This window comes from Eurytemora carolleeae, unplaced genomic scaffold, assembly GCF_000591075.1.
Source record: "Eurytemora carolleeae unplaced genomic scaffold, Eaff_2.0 scaffold6, whole genome shotgun sequence".
Lineage (NCBI taxonomy): Eukaryota > Metazoa > Arthropoda > Copepoda > Calanoida > Temoridae > Eurytemora > Eurytemora carolleeae.
Window position 1 is genome coordinate 775,227 of NW_019396148.1, and position 18,050 is coordinate 793,276.

At 31.9% G+C, this 18,050-nt stretch overlaps 2 protein-coding genes across 5 annotated transcripts; both read left to right on the forward strand.

Moving 5' to 3' along the window:
- The first annotated feature begins 201 nt into the window (after positions 1–201).
- On the forward strand, positions 202–6,109 carry LOC111696424 (E3 ubiquitin-protein ligase DIS1). 4 transcript variants are annotated; one of them, XM_023466022.1, is made up of 6 exons: positions 203–368; positions 1,827–1,956; positions 2,995–3,119; positions 3,212–3,359; positions 3,521–5,236; positions 5,951–6,109. In XM_023466022.1, the coding sequence occupies exons 2-5, from the start codon at positions 1,828–1,830 to the stop codon at positions 4,250–4,252; spliced, it is 1,134 nt and encodes a 377-aa protein (XP_023321790.1). In that variant the 5' UTR covers positions 203–368; position 1,827; the 3' UTR covers positions 4,253–5,236; positions 5,951–6,109. The 4 variants fall into 4 exon arrangements, with proteins under 4 accessions (XP_023321793.1, XP_023321794.1, XP_023321790.1 ...); XM_023466023.1 differs by having other exon boundaries at positions 3,521–4,964; positions 5,145–6,109; XM_023466025.1 differs by having other exon boundaries at positions 202–957; positions 3,521–6,109.
- Positions 6,110–8,231: 2,122 nt separating this feature from the next.
- Positions 8,232–17,754, forward strand: LOC111696425 (uncharacterized). Its single transcript, XM_023466027.1, has 11 exons — positions 8,232–8,367; positions 9,275–9,313; positions 9,916–9,966; positions 10,490–10,536; positions 11,943–12,003; positions 12,832–12,850; positions 12,939–12,985; positions 14,121–14,159; positions 15,866–15,920; positions 17,432–17,476; positions 17,686–17,754. The coding sequence occupies exons 1-11, from the start codon at positions 8,293–8,295 to the stop codon at positions 17,730–17,732; spliced, it is 525 nt and encodes a 174-aa protein (XP_023321795.1). The 5' UTR covers positions 8,232–8,292; the 3' UTR covers positions 17,733–17,754.
- Positions 17,755–18,050: the final 296 nt, after the last annotated feature.

Sequence of the window (18,050 nt, forward strand, 5' to 3'; positions counted from 1 at the left end):
AAAATCAAATCTAAGGTAGGATTGTGCGCAGTTTATCAGTAGAAAGAGTCTTGCGGAACTTTTGCATAAATAGAAAAAAATTAATGATTATTGAGTATTTTTTGAAAATTAAAAACTGAAATGTTTGAAAGCTTTTTTGAAAATCCGCGAAAGAAACCCGAATCCGCCAAAGTGTACTGATATACATTACGTTGCAAGGGACAGGGGTCTCGGCCGAGCCTAGTTTAAGTTAAGCCTAGACCACAGAGCTGTGAACAGCGAAGAAGAAGCAGAAGAGAAAAAAGATAATAAGGAAGGAAGGAAGGAAGGAGGTCTGAGAGAAGAACCTAGAGATTATCTTCTTCCTAGGCGCTCTTTTCAGACCCAAGGTGCATTTTTTAAAGCTTGCCATCCTTTCTTTCCTTCAATTTGTGAAACTGCGCAGTTACTTTCAGTTTCATTGTCAGCTGATTTTGACATAATTGGAAACAAAGAGAACTGGTTAAAAACTGCATGAACGACATTTTTGCATTGTTTCCTGCACTATAAATGCAATTAACTAAAATTAGTGACACAGAAGTTTAATAAATTCTTGTTATAACATTGAAAATCAAAACATAGTTTCTTCTTTAAAACCATAACAATGATCTTTACAATAAATAATTGATAGTTTTATATGTTGATTTTATATTTTTTGTAAAATTTTGTTTAATTATCAGTTTTCCATTCATCCATTTTCATAAATGTTTGAAGTTTATTGTAGAGAAGTATGAATAAGAGATAGACAGAGAAACAGTTAGTGAGAGAAGTCTCCATTATAAGCCCAGCTATGTGGCGTGTTGCAGCCAATAGGAAGGCAGGCCTGCAAATCTAGGATATTTAGTCACGTGATCCTATCCACCAATAGCAGGCCAGACTTAGTCACATGACCTCAAGAGCCAATAAAAGCCCAGGCCCTTCAATGATCAATTATTGAAGGTCTTTCTAGTTAGAATTAAGCCTATATTATGTAATGAAAATAATTTTGTAACAAAATGCCCTAAATTCCTTATGTTACTCTATCCTGAAGTTTTGCATCTATATTCTGAATGATGAACACTAAACATTTTGAAATGTGTCCTCTTTTAGAGTGACCTTGACTGTTGCCTGCCAGGCTTTGATTAATGATTTACAGTTACGATCACATATATGAGATACCAATTTGATTGGGGGGGGGGGGGTTAAATAAAACTTTATGCTCTTCAGATTCCAAAAAAAAGATGCTCCTGACAAAAAAAAACGTACGTCCACTCCCCGTTCACAAATATTATATTATTCCCACTTTGTTTTATTTGTTGAATTGGGAAAAATATATGGATTAAAGGGGAAATGAATGAATTGTTAGACAATTAAAATATCATACAGAGGATAAATAACTTGACATGCACAATATAAATTAAGTTATGAATAGTATTTATTCAAGAATTAAAAGCCAAGGATGAATAATAATTAAGAATTTAGCAGGTTTCTAAGAATTTATGGACATGTTATTTTAAGATTGAAAGTTGCAGGAACATGCATGTTTTACAGTAAATCTTAATAGAACTCGAGTTTGTTGAATTTAATAGATGATTTAATTGTTTGTCATATCATGTTTTATATCTTCACAACTTTTAAAGCTATACAAATGGAATTGATATCTTGGTTCTACATGGTAAAAAGGAACGTTTTAAGCATAAGTATAAACTATTTTTCAGCAAAAATGTATCAGAGGCATGTTAATTTTGTAAATATTCTGAAATTTGAAACAATTTTTGATGACTTGAAATTTAAGCATCTTGATTTTATTTGATAATTTGATATTTCAGTATGGAGATGCTACTAGCTGAACAGGCTGCCCTTGAACTGGGTAGTGTGGATACAAACCAGCTTCTAACTCTTCTAGAGTGTCCAGTCTGTCTTGATCATATAACACCACCAGTCAAACAATGCATTAAGGTCAGTAAATCAAGCTGAGGTAAATTAAGATCAGTATTTCAAGTTAGGGTCATTTAAGGTCAGTATTTCCAGCTAAGGTCAACTATGGTCAGTACTTAAGCTAAGATCATTAAAGGTTAATATTTAAAGCAAAGGTCATGTAAGGTCAGTATTTAAAGCTAAGGTCAGTTAAAGGTCATTATTTCAAGTTAAGATAATTTAAGGTCAGTATATCAAGCTGAGGTCACTTAAGGTCATTATTTCAAGTTAAGGTAATTTAAGTTCAGTATATCAAGCTGAGGTCAGTATTTCAAGCTAAGACCAATTTAGGTCGATATTTCAAGGAATTGTTCATGTATTTTTAAGATAAAAGATTGACACATTAAAGTAAATGTCCAAAACTGTATAGAAAGTCAACCTTTGTTTTACATTGGTTACCTTAACATTTCTAAGAGCAAGATACGTCTGTTAATATCAAGTTATAATTTTGAATAGTCTAAAACATTAAACACAGCAATTGTGCAGTGAACACAGACTCATTCTATAAAATATGTTGATTTCATTTAAGTCAACATGAATAACTATTTTCCAGATATAACAACATCAAATACATATAACATGGCTCAAATGTCGTACTCCAATTCCACAGTTCACAGTTGTACAGGTCCCTCCGTAGTACTATTTATTCATAGATTCTGTTTTAAGAAATACCATATAATTTCAGTTAACGGTCACGTACCATTCCTATTTTTACTTTATTAAGAAAGCTAGAATGATTTTTAAATCACTTGAGGAAAGTTTGTTAATCTTTTCTGTGTACTTCTTTCTAAAAAATAATTATTCTTTCCCCCAAGAATAATTTTTTTCCAATAGCCCCAACTACAGCCGTGAAAATCTAGAAAATAGGTTATACTTCACAAACCTTCTTAAATTTAGGAAAATTACAACTAAACGCCTGAACTGATTCCAACTAAATGCCTGAACTGATTCCAACTAAACGTCTGAGCTGTTCTTTAAAACTTTGATAATCTTGTTGACTGATTTAATAATTATATTTAGGGTCATCTGGTGTGTAGTGACTGCTTCCCCCGTCTCCCCCACTGCCCCACCTGCAGGTCCCCAATGTCCTCAGAGAGGAACCTGGGGATGGAACAGGTCTCCAGGCTACTGAATTTCCCCTGCAGGTTCATTATTACATCTTAAGTTTTATTACTAATTATTTGTATTTTTCATCCAATTTGCCGAACACCTAGATAGTAAAATATTCTCTGTTTAGATATCATCCAATGGGATGTAAGGTATCTGCTCCATTAGCTCAGAAAGGCGACCATGAGCGTAGCTGTGAGTATCTTCAGCTTAAATGTCCTTTCCATGGACAATGTAGTTTCAGTGGAGCTCTTACTATGGTTGTTCCACATCTAAAGGCAAGTTTAGCTTTAATTTGTTTCTTAATAAAAATATAAAATTTTTGTACAGCTTTAAAAATCTTAACAGAACAATTTGCCTAACGGATGGTGGAGGGGTGGTTTTGTACTACACATTACATATTCTCCTCCCTGTATGTTATTTATTGTATATTTTCCAGGCTGAGCACGCAGTAACCCCTGTTCCTGTACAACCCAACGGTACACTTTTCTACCGAGCAAAACAGTTCTACAAGCGCAACCTCTGGGCATTCATCTACGAGTGGGAAAAGAACCTATTCAGGTTTATGGTCAAGCACATTCATGCTTCCACTGTTGGACGAGCAGACAACTGCAATCTAGTGATAGCTCATGTACAGTATATTGGACCTGATAGTATGGCAGCCCAGTATGCATACCAGATCTCCTTGTTTGATTGTGACAATCGCAAGAACGGACCAAAGTTTGAGGGTATTGTATCCAGCACTATGAAACCTCTTGAGAGCCAGGTTACGAAAGAGGAGGTGTTTGTTGCCACCACATATACTGCTCGTGATTTTACAGATACCTTCGGACAACTTAATTTCATCATTCAGATGAGATCCTTTAAGGAGAAGGATGGATCCAGGTCTAAGGATTCTGAGTCCAGGCGGCATCGATCAAGAACATCTGCCAATCCTCAACCTGGACCTTCAGGTACTCAGCGCATTACACCCACTACATCCAGCACATCTGCAGTCTCCTCATCAACATTGTCCTCCAGTACACCTTCAACCTCTAGTACATCCTCAACAGCCTCTATTACTCCCTTAAACACCTCCAGTACACCTTCATCCATCCCTTCTGTATCCAGTACAGCCCCCTCTAGTTCCGTTCCTCCTGTAGAAGGAGGCCCAGCTGCCTCTAGTATCTAGTACTTTAACCTAGTTTCTATATTGGCTGTTACGCAGTAGTAGTTTATTGCATGGTTTCCCTACCATACTGTACTGTACTGTACTCTTCTGTACTGTACTGTAAAAACATCCTTGTACAGAGGTTTGCTTGGCCCAGTGATATGCTAGTGAGATGTTTTCTTTTTACAACCCGCGGTCTTAAAATTGGAGTGGGGTTGTGTCAGGGGAGTTAACACTGCACTGCAATATTAAACGATAAGTATCAAAATAACTAAATTCATTCTTCATAGTAGTATTATCAGTTGCAAGAGCAACACTTTTTTAAAAATACAAATGTGCAAATATCTTTTTTGAATTTATTTGAAGGTGTTGGATTGATGGTAACTTGGGTTGAGGTGTTAAGCTAAAATAAATGCTATTAGTTCACCATACTTGCGTTATTGCACATGGAAGCTAGTAGTATTATCCCTGGAACACTTGGGGCAGGGGAATATTACTTCCTGTCTCTATTCCATCTTGTTCATAGAAGTCTTATTTTATCCTTTTAATATTCCACGAGCCAAACTAGTTTCCATATTTTCTCATTTCATTTTTTCCCTTTATTTGATTATTTTCTTCCCTTTTATCTTCCCTTTGCCCTTGTAGGCCCGGGTTGCACAAACACCTTTACTATAAGTTGACCCGCGAGCTAGCTTGAGCGCAGAGTACGGGGGGCTTGAAGTCTATATACCTGGTACGTATTCATCAATCAAACAACTTGGTTGTATCCAAAATTTGCGTTTGCGCGCACTCAGCATATTTAAATTTTGTTTTGGACCTTCCAACTAGTTAGTTTATACTGTATCATCAGTGAACAACTAGCTAATTTTAATCATAACAATTCAATTCAATATGCTTTACTTTCAACTTTTAGGATTTGGGGAATTTTAATTTCAGCTGGCGTGTGCGTGTGTGTTACGTCGCGTAGGGCGATGATTAGGTTGCTTTTAACACGCAGGAAGCAAGGTAGGGTTCAAGTAGGGTTTCCAGTTATTCTTTGCGCAAAGATTGCACATTGCGCAGATCTGTAAACATTCTGTGTCAAGTTTTCATTCATTGTAGTACTTGGTTAGATGCATTCATTTTAAACAATTCAAACTGTTCAATCTTTTGCGCTCGGAAACCCTAGTCACCACACTCAAATTTCTGTCTTAACCATTTTTAATATAAATATGCATAATAATAATAATAGGGTCCATATTCACATAGCTCTATTATCCATTTTATTTGTGTCGGCCATAATCTATCAATTTCGTCTTACTCATGATACTAAATTATTTCCTAGTCATCAATTCATTCATTCATAATTGATTCATCCTGTTATATATATATATAGATATTTTTGGTTTTCTTTCCGCCTGTTACTTTAAGTTTTTTTAAATATGTTTTTGATCTTACAATTTTATTTTCTTAAAAAAATAAATGCTGGTGTAGTTAATGGTCTAGGTTTGATAAGCTCCTAATTTGGCAGATTTTTATAAATAAATAAAGGAGTGGTTTACTTATACTGGTATTTTTGTCATATTTTAAACTCGCGCTGTAGACCTCTTGGGAATAATTATCTGTTAAATTGGAGGAATTTTTCAAAAACATATTGTTGATAATGTTCATCTTTCCTAGACCTAGTTTCCAGCACCTTCAAGTTTAATCTAATCTTTATCTTGTCTTCTATATGTTCAGGTCACTTTCTACAAATTAAATACGAAGCAGTGTAAATTCATGTTTTACAGAATACAATTGTGATTATAAAATAATAATATGATATATATAATATTTATATGAAACCTGTGTTGTTTCTACATTCTAAGATTTGCTTGAAATAAATGTATTTATATTAAACTGTTGATTATTTGTCTGATATGAAAACAGAACTGTGCGGAGTTGTTGATCCTGAACCCTTATACACTCGAGATATGCAGGGTGAGTAAAAATACGGGAATATCGGACAACAAATTCCAAATTTTTGTATTGTTTCTGAATAATAAAATGTGATAAAAATACTTAAAATATATTTGTTGCCGTTAAACACAAAATCCGCGAAATCCTTTTTTTTAATAAGGAACAAAATAACTTGTTATTATTTCTCATTAACTTTTTTATGAAATTTTGGAGAAAAAACTGATAAAATAAACAATTTTTCAAAAATTATAAATGTCTGCATCTCTTGAAGTCATGTGAATTGGCCCAAAAATGGAATGCTGAAAGATAGTAGCAGCATATTTCCCCGCTCCAGCATGTTCAATGGAGACTGGTGCTATAATCACTCGTATTATATTAAGTAATGATTTTATACCTTTTTTACAAGAAATCTACGAAAATGAAAAGCTATCGATCAAGTTAAAATAGAAAGCCCTGACTCAGCCTATAGTATTTTTATAGATTTAGAAGCAACTCTGTAAATTGTCTTTTGCTTGTTTTTTTTACCGAAATGTTAAAGAACGTATTATATTGATGTGTTTAATTTTCATTTGGAAATATGGAACTGCACTGAACATTAAACAATACAAATATATTCCCTTGATAAATCCTATGAAATGATAAGACAAAATAAATTATAAATGAATTTAAATATAATTAAAATAGCAGATAGGAGCAGATAGGACACTAAATGTCGTCTTTTTAAGATTTGGATGAAACTCGTCCTCAAAATCACATTATAACCCTGAGGCAGAAGCCCACAGGAGTTTCGCGCAGTCGGCGTAGAATTACAAGACAGATAGAGCCAAAGACTCATGACTTTAAAGGAACTGTAATGGAGAGACTTAAAGAATCTTGTACGAAATCTCACATGTAAGTTTTCGTATGGTTTTGACACAGTTTTATATCAATTTCTAGAGATAGGAACATCAAATAGAACTCTTAAATGTCTCGATCAACTCCTGAAGTTCTTAGATTTCAGCCTAAACTCTCCCTTTCATTTTTCTTTTACAGTCCCTTTAAATAGTCCAATATAACATATTTGCACTGTGCAGTGTAAATTGACCAATTTTATTGAATACATGATTTAATAAGTCACAAGTATAAACTATTTGATCTTAGTAACAACATCAAATACACTCATTTAATGCCTGAATGTCGTCTTTCTATAACAAAATTTTCTGGTTCTCACGGCAGTATATAAAGTGAGAAAAAACAACTTGACCTTTCTACTGCACGACATTAAAAACGACGACATACAACAAAGAATCAGTTTGTATACATGGGAGTCCCAATAAACATGGGAATAGAGTTCAGTCAAATTTGAGATCGTCTTTGTAGAGAATTAGCATTGTAATACCTGGTTTCAAAGGCCATATTATTATTATGTCTGCTATAGTTTATTTTATGAAAATGGTAAATGCAGGCTTTTAAGAACACTTTGATTTTCTCTGCAAGATGAACATCGTTTTTTTTTACTGTGATTTTCTTGTTTAACCAAGTACAATTGCAGCATACAGTCAAAACATAAACAGACAAATGCTGACGTACTTTTTTACTTTTTTAAAAATCTCCCTTGCACCCTAACCATCATATAAGATATTACAGATAGTAATGTGCAGGCCTTGAAAAGTTGGACTAGGGACATGTATCACAGTTCCACTATTTCAAATCTGAAGACAAAATCAAAGGGGGGGAGGGAGTGGGGTAAAAAACACCCCTCTGTTTATATTAGACAAAAATAGTCCAATCGGGATAGGGAATTCAGTCAAATTATTTCTTTGGGATTATTAGAATTTATCATTGATCAAATTTCTGAACAATCCCGTAAATATTTATAATTATGATTTATATGTTTCGTGCGATATTTCCCACATGTGTGTCACATCTGATAAAATTTAGTAAAATTCATAATTTTAATAATTTTCACTTTTAAAAATGCATTTTTTCATTTATTCGGCTAACAAAAAAAGACCGTCAGAAATTCTAAGTATTTTGATTTTTTTGTTTTACTTTTGAAAAATTTAAGACTTAACATGTAAGACGTAAAACAATGAGCTCACAACTACGCCAGTTGAATACTATTTCTTAGAGGATCAAGAGACATGAAGGGTAGTGTTGGTACAGTACATGTACTTTGTACAGTACTTCTGTATACTGTACAACAAGCAAGTGCTAAGGTGCAGTACTCTCTATAAAATTAAAATATTTCGTTTCGACTAGGGCTGGGCACGTTACAACTATTTATAGCCGTTTCGTTAATGGTTAGTTCCAACCGCTAAAAAAGAAAAATTCAGGTAGCCGTTAGTTTCAAAGATAAGAATGGAGCGTTCGTTTCGTTAAAAGTATTTTCCTTTTTTAAGTTACCGTTATTTTATTAACGGCGTTATCGGGAGATAGTCTGCGGTTAACGTTTTTTTGGAATTAACGACATTAGCCCTTTATAAAGTGCCGTCACCAAATTGCAAAAAAATCCATCATATAAACATGGGGGGGTACTTAAAATATNAATACATTTAAAATTTTTTGTTGTTGCAAGTTTCATGCAATTTAAACCGAAAAAAAAGAATATAAGTTGTCGTTTTTTAATAACCCATCAGTTTCGTTTTTGTTTTCAACCGTTAACTTTTTTTTAATACGACTAATCTGTTTTATTAACCATTTAAAAATTAACGGGTTTTCCGATCGTTAACGGACTTTTCCGTTAATTTTTGAAAACCACCGTTTCGTTACCGGTTGCTCAGCCCTAGTTTTGACTTTAACATTTAACATTTATTTTTGGGTTTTCAATATCATCTGAATACAAGAGCAAAATGATCATTAATTTTTAAGATTAAGTTCAATTAAAACATTTGTAAAAACTGCGTAAAATATTGATAGTGAACTGTGAAAAACATCAACTTACTTTTTGGCAAAAATACAATAATAACAAATGATCAATTCTACTTATTTAACCTCTACCCTTTCCCCATTCTTTACCCCCTTATCCCCTCCTCCCCCCTTAATCTAAAAATAAATGTTACACTTTATGATTTTCTAAAAGTTTTCAGAAAAAATCATTATATTTTTAAATCATTCCTTTTCTAGCTTTGCTGGGAGGAGTGCACAGATTTAGGAGTAGTTCAGGTAATATTGTAGAAACAATATTTTTTCAAACAATTTATTTCAAAAACATTAATTTTTTTAGCTTTTATTTAAAAACCATAATTTGTTAACAAGCAATACTGTAACCACAAAATATTTGTAAACAAAGAATATTTGAAAACAAGCAATATTTGTAAATAAACAATATTTGTAAACAAAAAATATTTGTAAACTATAACAATATTTGAAAACAAATCATGTTTGTAAACAAACAATATATTTGTAAACAAATTTTATTTGTAAACAAATTTTATTTGTAAACAAATTTTATTTGTAAACAAATTTTATTTGTAAACAAACACTATTTGTAAACAAACAATATTTGAAGCAAGCAAAGTTTGTAAACAAACAATATTAAAAAAAACAAAATCGTATTTGGAAAGAAAAAGAAAACATTATTATTAAAAATTCAGTAAAATCACTATTTTCTTACTTTTGTTCTTAAAATCTTTTAATTTTATCTTTTTCTTAACATTTTAAAGAACTTTTATATATTGGGAACAGCAGCTTTGCACTGAGGCAAATCGGTATTAACAAACAAATTGACAAACAGAGATTACATCTTTATATAGATGATTATTTAGAATGTTGACATCCATGGTTGCAGAAGAAGATCATCTTATCCTTTGCAGCAGGTTTTTTTTTTATACAGTCGGAGCCATGACTAATGAGACAAAGTCATTTTACTTAATAACGCACATTTCAACCGTATCAAAATACATTAGAATCACGTAGAACTAAAAAGAAATTTAAAAAAGTAAATTTCATAAATGATTAATGAAAGATTGAAATCTTTTATGTTTTCAATTATATCACCTTTTCTTTAAGAGGGATTGAAAAGAACATTGATGTTTGGAATCTTCAAAATGTATCCGGAAATGAATCCGGAAATGTATCCGGAAATGTATGCACAAAATTGACTTTGCAGTGGATTGCTTATTCCACAGTTTTATGGTTTTAATACAAATTCTTATCTTATTTTCATCTTATTATTACTAAATTTTTAACCAATATATCGAAAATCTACAAAACAATATAAACGCCCAGTTTGGCCAGGACAGCATAACCTGTTTTTCTTTAAACCTGAGCAAAAAAAAGATGTTTCCCATTACTTTCGACCTCGCGAGTATATTTCTAAAATCTTTTATTTTGTTTTAGGATTTTAAGTGTAACGGCCGAACCGGTCCACCGTGTACGACGTTGAGGTAAACTTAAATAACACAGGTGAAAAGCATCAAACATAATCTTGCCTAGATCGTCGTTTTTAACAATTTTCTCCTTATAGATGCAACAGATAGAAGTAAGATTAATAGCGATCAAAGGCGATTATTTTTCGCTGTAAGCCTATACCCCCTTTCATTTTTCGCGAACGCTCCCTTTTAGTTAATAATCACAAAATATCCAAATTCGGACATTTCCAATGTGATGTCAAAATTGCAATAGATACGAAGACTTCGACAATTTTTTAATGTCTTGAAAAGTTGAAAGCACAAACACTGCAGACCTATATGTTAAACCTGGCAGTACTTGTTGACAGTTTCTCAAATGATTTCATAGATCAACGACGACCTTCAAATCCCCTCTAAACTGTCGTGTTTCGTAGGACACCCTTTAGATGACGGACGATAACGGAATATTCAGCTTTTAAAAATGTGGTCTCGTCTACCGTTCTCGTCAATTTTTTTGACATTTATTTAGAATATCTAACTACCAACAGCATTTTGTTCAAAGTTATCAAAAGATGATAGAAATATCTCACAAAGTCTAAATCCTTATAACACAATGATCCAATGATCTGAGCTGAAACTTTAGAATAGGATATTCTTAATCCCAATCGGTTAATTAATCTGGAGATTAATTACAAGAGGAGAATAAGATTTATTTAATCGGAGACCAAATTTAAAGAATTTAAGCCGCGGCTCAAATTTGGTTGGTTCCACTTAAATGTGTATTAAATTTTTCGAGATTTAAGACGGCGCTCAATTGAAACCAGTTTTTTGGAGATTTTAGACGCGGCTTAGATTCATTAAATTCGGACTTTGGAGATTAAGAAAAAGATGAGATCAAACATTGATCTCAATATCCCCAGTCCCCACCATTCTAAAGTTTTCAGCTCTGGCCAACTTTACGCACAAATCGATGAGCATTTTGTCTTAAAAACTGATGCGACTTTTCATGTTTTTTTGTTTTCTTTTGGTTCAGTCCAGCTGTTCAATATGATTTCGAAGTTATTAATCTACAGGGTGTCCCACGTAACATGAACATTGGTGAATAGTTGCGAATGCTTCTTCCATATACTGTTTTAGATATTTTAGACTTTTTGCAGTTTATTTCGTTACAAAGATTTGTTACTCAAATATATTTTACTTTGAAATCCATTTTACTATGATATGACTGCCATATAATATTCTATCATTCTCTTTGGTATCATACTACGAAACAAATTATGGAAGAAGACATTTTAAAATATTCACCAACTGTCATGTTTCGTGAGACACACTGCATTTCCATGTACATCGGGACACCCAGTGATAAAAAATTGAATGAGGAGAAGGAGACATTTGAAAGAGGAATAGTGAAGACAACATTGATTTATATTTTATTGTTGCAGGGGAGACACAGTGTATCTAGATCTACACTGGAAGGATGAAGGACATCAAAATATAACTCAGGAATAATTTCATAATACAATTCATGAAATGTACTCAACATCTTCTAATACAGTAATTATACTGTAAAACTAGTAGAATATGTTGACAATATTCAAGCAATATTTTAAATTGTATTTTAATTTGCTGTAATACATTTTCATTGAACTATGTATTTATAATCATAAATTGAGTTTAAAAGTAGTGTTTTACAGTTTTCTAGTTCTCTCAGTATAAAAACAATGAGTGATAAGAAAGATATAAAAACTTGGTCTAAAGAGTCCTACTTTACTACCTTCCAATACAGCATGAGACTTAGAGACGATTGTACAGAATTTGTCAGTCTTATTTCTAACTGATATGGCTCCCCGCCCAGCAGATACGTTTCTTTTATCGTTAAGTAGAACCGTGTCCGAATTTAATGAATTTGAGCCGAAGCTTAAATCTGCCAAAAACCGGTTTCAATTGAGCGCTGGCTTAAATCTTGAAAAATTGAATACAAGTGGAACCAACCATATTTGAGCCGCGGCTTAAATTTAAGCAGCGACTCAAATTCTTTAAATTCGGCCTCCGGCCTTCTAACTAACTTCTAAGAATATTTTGAAGGCTGAAAAGTGAAAACCAAAGGCTTATCCTTAGTAAGTAACATAATTCTCAACATCTTCTACGGTTTCTGGATTTAAAAAAGTGTTAAAAATAAATATTTCTTAAAGTTATTGAAACTTATTTCAAATAATAATTTTCAAATTGATTTTAAATGCTCATTAGCCTGTTTTTATCATTATTTAGTAGATTAAAAATTCTAAATATTAATCAATTTTTCTTAATTTATGAAATACAATTTTTTATCAGAATGTTGTGTGGCAGTCAGGTAATTGTTGCATATTTATCTGCTACACTAAATTTAAAGTCGGAAAATGTCGTAATAATGATGATAATATTAATATTTTTGAATTAAGGTTTCTTCGATCTTCCCTGGGTTGGAATGGAAACAGAGATTTGCAAGGAAAAATAATAAAAACCAAAATAATTAAGAAAAAAAGCCAGTCGTTGCAGAGTAACTTCAACTAACACCAGATTACAATATTTCATTTATCTATATAAAGTCGTAATCCCAGTTTATAGGTCCAATTATTACTTATAAACTCCTTGACCGATTTGCCTCACATTGTAATGCGGAATTTTCTAAGTTTGGTTTAAATATTCTAAGTTGGATAAAAACCAAAACTTAATTTCCTTGCAAAGCTGGGTTATCATTATATTCTAGCGAGGGGAAATTCGTGAACACAATTTCCTTCAAATCTGCTGATAAAAAAGGACAATTTTACTTTTTGAGATTTCTTTTATTTATGTTGGGATCGTCCTATCATATTTAAAGATGCAATATATGTCTGTATTCCTCACTTTTCGACGTCCTCAATCTGCGTCCTTAATTCTTACATTTTTAAATTTTATTTTTGTAAAGAACCTGTCAAATCTTTCGTTGGGATGTTTAGAAAGATGAAAATTTCCCTGTATGATAATTGAAAGACTGCAGTATGGTTTTGGTGAATTATATTGACGTACTAAGCTTAGGGGTGTCAGAAATGATTTTTTTTGCATTTTTTTGAAAACGTCTAATAAACCTAAAAAAGTTTAATTTTGATAAAACTTTTTGTTCTGGATGATTACAAATATCTATCTAAAACTTTCTTAAACCGGCATATTTTTTCTATATTCATTTAGTTAAGAGTTTGAGTTAAAATAAGTATTAGTAAATATTGCTTTATATCGAGTAGATATCCTTATAAAATATCGATGTGAAACCTTTCAGAGAGTAGGAAAGATTCTGCGAAAAAAAGTTGCCAAACCAAACAGAATTTTATTTTGAACAAAAATATTTAGAACTTATATAGAAGCTTTTCTGGGTTGCACTTTACTCTAGTTTTGCATTATTTTCATTTTTCATCTTTCTAAACATCCCAACGAAAGATTTGACAGGTTCTTTTAACCAAACCTGGTGTCTAGTCTGGTTACCAGAAAATGTTAATTTCTGCCAAATGGTTTTAGCACAAAACAGACATTTTTTTATTTCAACAAAAAGAGATATTTTATCTGAGAATTATGTTTGTAAACATTGTTTTTATTTCTATTTATTGCAGTACACTAATGGAGGTCAAGGATGTCCGGGGTCTGGAGAGGTGCAGTTCAATAATAATACAGCACAATGCAGTACAATAACAAATACAGCACAGTGCAGTACAATAACAAATGCAGTACAGTAATAAAACAGCACAGTGCAGTACAATAACAAATACAGTACAGTGCAGTACAATAATAATACAGAACAGTGCAGTACAATAACAAATACAGTACAGTGCATTACAATTATAATGCAGCACAGTTCAGTAAAATAACAAATACAGTACAATGCAGTACAATAATAACACAGCAAAGTGCAGTACAATAACAAGTACAGTACAGTGCAGTACAATTATAATTCAGCACAGTGCAGTACAATAACAAATACAGTACAGTGAAGTACAATAATAAAACAGTAAAGTGCAGTACAGTAATAGAACAGTACAGTGCAGTACAATAACAAATACAGTTCAAAGTAATGCAATAAAAAACAGTACATTGCAGTACAATAACAAACACAGTACAGTGCAGTACAATAATAATACGTACAGTGCGGTACATTGAGAATACAGTACAGTGCAGTACACTAACAAATACAGTACAGTTTAGTATAATAATAATACAGTAAAGTGCAGTACAATAATAATACAGTACATTGCAGTACAATAAAAAATACAGTGCAGTGCAGTACAATAACAATACAATGTAGTGCAGTACAATAATTATACAGTTCAGTGCAGTACAATAATAATACAGTACAGTTTAGTACAATAATAATACAGTACAGTGCAGTGCAATAACAAAAACAGTACAGTGAAGTACAATGATATATACAGTACAGTGCAGTACAATAATACTTGTAGTACAGTGCAGTACAATAATGCTTACAGTACAGTGCAGTACAATAATACTTACAGTACAGAGCAGTACAATAATAAATGCAGTATAGTGCGGTACAATAAAATATAAAGTATATAGAGCAGTACAATAATAATACAGTACAGTGCAGTACAGTAAAAATTGAGTACATTGCAGTGCAATAATACAGTACAGTGCAATACACTAATAATACAGTACAGTGCAGTACAATCATAATACAGTTCAGTGCAGCAGTACAATAACAAATACAGGACAGTGCAGTACAATAATAATACAGTACAGCGTGGTATAATAACAAATACAGTTAAAAGTTATGTATAAATTTGACTTTATGTATTTTCTATTTAGTCCAAACGGAAAAGAATAATTATTCGACTCAAACTCTTATTTTCTAATCCTTCCATCATATGAACTATTTGGTTTTTCAAATTAAGTACGGTGAACTAAGGTAAATTGCAAGTATGATATTAAGCACGGTAAACTAAGGTAAATTGCGAGTATGATATTAAGCACGGTAAACTAACGAAAATTGCAAGTATGATAGAAATCTTCTATGTTTTCAATCATAACTCCGTTTATTTAAGAGTTACTGAGAAGATCAGCATGTTTTGAATTTCTATTATGTAATTCACTAATTTGCTTCTCTAACATTTTTTTGTCAAATATAAAACGAGGAGTTATGAGGTCTCAAAGTCGTACCACTAATGTTTACCTTTTTCTCTTTCTTATAAGATTTCTGCTAGAAAAAATAGCTTGAAATATTTACGAGCAAATTGCAAAGATGGGGATTAGAAAAGAAGGGGTTGTTGAGATAATTTCTGTATACAAGCACTAAAGTGTAAATACATATATCTATAAAAACTAAAATATTTTCCTTATTGTTTAGAACGGTGTGAGTAATGTCCAGTTTCCAATACAGATTCTAGACATGTATCCAGCCGGTAATATATAACTTAGTTATCGTTGTAATTAGCCCCTCCCTCCTCACCACCCCGAGTAAACCCAACATATTTCTTCACAAAGACAATCGAATACAGATGTTTGATATTTAAGTGCAACTAGTAAAGGGAGGGGGCCGGGGGGGGGGGTTTAACCCCATAGAGCATTTTATGTATGGAACTTTAAAAGAGCAGAAAAATCATAGTGTTTAAGGGGAGTGACCGGCAATGCATGGTATTTGAACTGAATATATAGTATTTTGGACAAGTTTTTAGGATTCATTTGAGACATATATAAGTCTCTACGACGTATATTTAATGAGTTTGAGTGCAAAGTCGACGTTCAAAATCATGAATTTGGGTGGGTAGGTTTACAGGGTTGGATTTTTTACACATCGTGGAAACCTTTTATATGTCTCAAATGTTTTATATGTCTCAAATGTTTTATATGTCTCAAATGTTTTATATGTCTCAAATGTTTTTTATGTCTCAAATGTTTCATATGTCTCAAATGTTTTATATGTCTCAAATGTTTAATAAGTCTCAAATGAATTCTAAGAAGGTTTTCTACAATACTCCATACTCAGTTCAACCACCATACATTACCAGTCACTCCCTTTATGAAATGATATGTTTTTGTTAATACAAGGGTTACTCACAAAGAATGATACTTCAGAGACGACTGTATGGATTTTTATAATGTATGATTAAGTAATCTTTACAGCCTTATTCTTTGTGGGAACCCGTAACATGAAAACATATATTTTTTTTTCTTGTACTCTAATACACAATGATTTTTTTATCTTTTTTTCATTTATTTCAGCAAAGTTTAACCTATACACTATTTTTCGTAATTTCATTTTTTTCACGTCAAACTAAGGTAAATTTCAGTAATCTATACACTATTTTCCTGAATTTCAATACTTTTCACGTTAAGCTAAAGTAAATTTCAGTAACCTATATACTATTTTCCTGAATTTCAATACTTTTCAAGTCAAACTAAAGTACATTTCAGTAATCTATACATTATTTTTCGTAATTTCAATATTTTTCACGTCAAACTAAAGTACATTTCAGTAACCTGCACATTATTTTCGTAATTTCAATACTTTTCACGTCAAACTAAAGTACATTTCAGTAACCTGAACATTATTTTCGTAATTTCAATACTTTTCACGTCAAACTAAAGTACATTTCAGTAACCTGAACATTATTTTCGTAATTTCAATACTTTTCACGTCAAACTAAAGTAAATTTCACGTCAGATTGAAATGTTAAATGTTTATAATGAAAACTCCTCTTATTAAAGAGTTATGAAGAAGAAAAAACATTTTTTAAAATTCTGATAGACAGCCGGATAAGTTAGCTCTTCTAATTCTTATGCGAAAAATCCTAACTAGTGCAGAGATGCGAGGTCACAAAGATGTAGCAGTAAAGTTGCATAAATTTGACTTTCTCTTTCTGTTTAGATTGCAGTGATTTCATATTCTAAAATAATTTGTATATATTTTTAGGAAAGTATAATCTGAAATGGGAAATACTGGACCGTACGTCCGAAGGAAAAAAAACATATTTTAGATTTAATTCTTCTAAATTTTGTTTGGAACTTTGTAATAAAAGTCAAATATTTTACTTATTCAAGTATTTTCTCTCTTTTAATCTATTGTAGTAAACGAGAACAATACTGACAAACACAGTTAATTCAAAAATATTAGAATAGTTTAAATCAAATATAGACTGAAATATTAAAACTAAATGTTTTTTTTAGGATCTAAAACCCTGGCCTGCTTTCTAATAACTGTAAAAATTATGTAAAATATATATTTTTACAAGTCAACCGTTTTTTTTCTTCAGATAGGGGTTTGAAAAAATAAATATTTCCATCTTTCAAAATAAGGAAGATTTTTTCATCTTGGAAGATATAAATGTACAACTACAGAGATGTTTTAAAGATCTTCCTATTATATAGATTAACTAGGTCGGTTGTGAACATTGGCTGTTCTAAGGTTCTTATGTCATTGAGTACATGTGGTGTACGTAAGTTCTGTAGAGAAAAACAGAAAAACTGATACTGATACTGATACTGATACTGATACTGATACTGATACTGATACTGATACTGATACTGATACT